The following is a 4032-nucleotide window of genomic DNA, read 5'->3' as shown; positions in this document are numbered from 1 at the left end:
ACACACACTCACTCATTCACTCTCTCTCACACACACGCGCGATTGGTTGATCGGTTACTCATAAACACATCCACAAGGACACGAAAGCACATTCGTGGATCCTGAACCGTTCTTTCCTGTACGTGTAAGAGAATGGTTGAATGCGTTTAGCGTTAGTAACATTCCGGAACCATGCCATGACTTCACACATTGTACTCTTATGCAAAACGATCTGGTGATGAGTAAACACTTTCACTATTAGTCTGTTCCACAACCTCCTATAAATAGATAAATGAACTTGCTTGAAAACACAACGTAACTACACATGTCCTCCTGTAAGTTTTATTAATGAACATACAGAGTGTACACTGAACATTTACCAAAACTATGCTATTCGAATAAACAACACTATTACGTCGTCGACCGTTCCAACGTCGGCGTCAGTGATGCCAATGACTTTCATCACTGGTCTATGCCTTAACTGGCAGGAGACAGATCTCGAAATCAGCGTTGCATGTGGAATTGACATGCATTGCAGTGTCGGTAATGACGTAGTTGCAGGCTCCTGAGATGCTGTTGTCTTGGAGTACGGTAACGTTGACTATTGTCATGCCGTCACTAATGGTGACGTCTTCATGCTCTACGTATTCCGGTACATTGACAGAAATATTGAAACACTCTTCTTGAGGCTCTGCCACGGGTGGGGGGACTATAAAATACAAATAATGAATGTATCAAAGTGATTGTTCGTCTTTTTCTCCAGCGTAGAATGCTTGCAAGGTAATGCACACGCTCTCGCGCAAGCACGAAGACACACAGACACATACACACATATAAACACACGCTCATACTCAAACACCCATGAGAGAGCCAACACTGACACTAACCGATATCGGATAACTGAAAAATACCAGAGAGGGTATTCCATAAATGATAGCAGGTCCGGTATGGGGAGATACAAAGGAAGCCCGTGCATCAATCTCGACCCAATATTTATAAGAATAACAGAAAAACAGGCTTACCTGCAACCATTTGCATTTGGGGAATTAAACCTGAAAAAACCCAGTAAAGTAGCATCAACAAGTATACAAAAAAGCGATTCGTGTCTCCGTGCAACATCAAATTTATTGAGAGGAGGGTGGAGAGAGAAATCATTTCTTAATCACAAGTGAACAATCCACAAATTTAACACTGAAGTATATGACCTTGAAAACATGTGCATGAATTACTATTAAAGCGGTACTAGTTTCCGCGAAAACGTCGGAGCGTTTAACCCAGCGGAGGCACACAGACCAATACATGGCTGACGGTGATTCAGAGTTAAAATGCCTCTTACCTGGATTTACACCTTCATCAGCGTCATCGTCGGTTTCAGTTTCTGTCTCGTCATCAGTATCATCAGTATCTTCGTCAGCTGAAAAAGGTTTTATTGACATTAATAGTCATATTCATCAGCAAAGGGAGAGACAGGGAGATGGAGAGGGGGGTGGAGAGAGACTGGGAGGGGGCGAGGGAGAGCGAGGGAGAGAAACGGAGAGAGAGAGAGGGAGAGAGAGAGGGGGGCAATGAACAAGAGGAAGTGAAGAAAAGCATGCACTAAGGTGAACAAGGAAGAAATTTCGGTTACAGCGTTGTCTTGTATCCATGCATTTTGAGATGTCCGGACATATTATCTGGTTTTGTCCTAGATAGCACATTTATAAATTTATATTAGCATTCATAGCATTGGCCACAATGTTAGTCAATGTACAATAGGTTGGTTGCTTGCAGTATAGTACAGCACATGATGGTATACGATGATTGAATATACACAATCGCCAAGTACTGATAATTAGGTGAGCAGGGAATGGCAGTCCCACACGTCCACGAGCCAGACCACCTGATTCCTCTTGAGACAATTACTTGTTGTCTGAGATCTGGCCTGGAATACCCTAGTGAGGAACGTACCACAAGTACCATTATGTAGTGTGTCTAACCTAAGGTATAATATTCAAATCAATAACTGAAAACAAAATACTTACGGCTCCTGACGTTGCGGGTACCTGTAACATAAAACACGTGCTTATAATCACAAATAACATGTGTAACTTTTCAATGTGTAAAGCTTTCAAGTTATATATTAGATAGGTTATGTTCAGTTTAAGGCATAATTAGGTGAAATACTAGTATATGTTTCTCCCTCAACGGATAACAGATGATAACATGGGGCAGCGAGGGTGTTATCATTTTCAATACTTGCATAAAATCGATATGAAAATCATCAGGTGGACTTAAAATATATGTTGTTTCCAGACATTTATACATAAACACAATCAAAATGGCATTATGTTAAACGTTTTATATACATCTAAGAACAGCGTTTTAAGCTCATTTTAGAAACACGTTTATCCTTACTGTCATCATCAGTCTCAGTGGTGGTCTCAGTGGAGGTATCGGTGTCATCATCAGTGTCAACATCGCCAGGTGCTGGAGGGAATGTTACAAAGAATTCTTACTACAGAATATTCCGATCATGTGAATAGTTATGTACGAACAAAGCAAAAGGCAGGGAGATCAAGATCCAGCTTAATACTTTAAAGGGGAATAGGAGCAGTGTGAGGAGGACCCCCAGAGGACACCCAGAGACAGTGAAGCAGTCTCCGAAGGGCAAATAATTAGGTTCACATACAGTTTGGGCCTCAGAATGTATGAATACGTGGGTCATCAAAATGAGCACCGTTCAGTAAATTCTACAAATACAACATCCGTGCATCAGGAGTGGTCACTGTCTCAGTGAGCACATCCGAAAATATGTTTGTTTTCAAACGCCACACTCAGCTGCAGCACCATGGTGTCATATAACAAATCGCACCAGGACCTGACAAACGAGTGACTGATAATATGAGCATATATAAGCAGATGTCCATATTATTGATTGTTTATCACATAAATCCAGATGAAGACGATGTGTCTAGGCTAAAATTTGAAATGATAATTCAAAGCACTTACGACTCCTGACGCTGAAGGCGATGACCAATGGCGAACCTGTAAATAAACCCGTGATTATTACATGTAAATAGGTGTGTGAGCACGTCAATGTGTTTGAACTGTACGTTTAAAGAAGAGAAGTTGTATGTGACCTGGAGCATGGTTCACATGTCTATTTTTGTCTCAAAGTATACTGGACAAAATTGTTAGGGATGATGGTATATTTATGACTGATGTTTTATCAGTGTGTCAATGAAAGACTACATTATTACTCATAATTTTAAAATTTATAAATATCCCTAACTATATGTCCAGTATATAAAGAGTAGTAATGTCTTATGTTGCAGTTAGCAGTTTGGAGATTGGAGTAATTGGTTTGCAGTTCAGTGGAAATGGTCAGATGGAGGTTAAAACATTTTCTGCTTATCATCCCTGTGACATATTAAGCTATATATATCGGAAATATATCTGTAAGAGGCGTTTTTCCGTTTTATGCACTTTAGAAAAAGTGTTTTCTAAACCTGATCTTATCCACATGTTAAAGACTGAAATGAAAAGGCAATCTTCTTTTATGTGTCGAATTTAACGAACCTTGGCATTTACGTTTATTTTAGCCATGGGTTTGTGATGAATGATGAAAAAGATTTCAAACTGACCAGTCGTCTTTGTTATACATTTCATGACAAAGTATCCCAAATTCCAAAGTGTCAGTAAACCCACCGTCTGTAATGCCAATACCGTAATAGAGGGTACTAGCAAAATACCGTTACTTTAACACAATGTTATATTTCGCACTTACCTGTTTTCTAGTGTTTGATGTCAAGACTGACATGCACTCTAAACCTTGCCTGTGATTTTACAATGATATTTACAATGATATTTGCAATGATATTTACGATGATGATTGAAGCACAATTCCAATTATCTCGTGCCAATATGAAAATGACTGCACCAAGACCAACCCAGGGTTAATGCTATGAGTAGAGATACACTCTAGGCTACGACCCAGTGTGTTAGACATCAATATATACTCATTTTAACCACCCCAAGTTTAAGTATTTTAGTATTTAGTATCTAGTAATAGTT

The 4032-nt window shown here is 39.5% G+C and overlaps 1 protein-coding gene and 1 long non-coding RNA gene across 2 annotated transcripts; both read right to left on the bottom strand.

Moving 5' to 3' along the window:
- Positions 1–442: 442 nt before the first annotated feature.
- LOC137262043 (uncharacterized) lies at positions 443–1764 on the bottom strand. The gene is made up of 4 exons (XM_067799834.1): positions 1758–1764; positions 1316–1393; positions 1002–1031; positions 443–688 (listed from the first exon to the last, which is right to left on the bottom strand). Exons 1-4 carry the CDS (start codon positions 1762–1764, stop codon positions 450–452), a joined length of 354 nt encoding a protein of 117 aa, XP_067655935.1. The 3' UTR covers positions 443–449.
- A 240-nt stretch (positions 1765–2004) lies between these two features.
- On the bottom strand, positions 2005–3048 carry LOC137262008 (uncharacterized). The gene is made up of 3 exons (XR_010954882.1): positions 2968–3048; positions 2374–2445; positions 2005–2021 (listed from the first exon to the last, which is right to left on the bottom strand). It is a non-coding gene; the product is annotated as an uncharacterized lncRNA (long non-coding RNA).
- Between the last annotated feature and the right edge of the window lie 984 nt (positions 3049–4032).

The sequence above is a fragment of the Haliotis asinina genome, chromosome 14 (assembly GCF_037392515.1).
Source record: "Haliotis asinina isolate JCU_RB_2024 chromosome 14, JCU_Hal_asi_v2, whole genome shotgun sequence".
Taxonomy (NCBI): domain Eukaryota; kingdom Metazoa; phylum Mollusca; class Gastropoda; order Lepetellida; family Haliotidae; genus Haliotis; species Haliotis asinina.
This window is presented reverse-complemented; position numbering and strand designations above follow the sequence as displayed.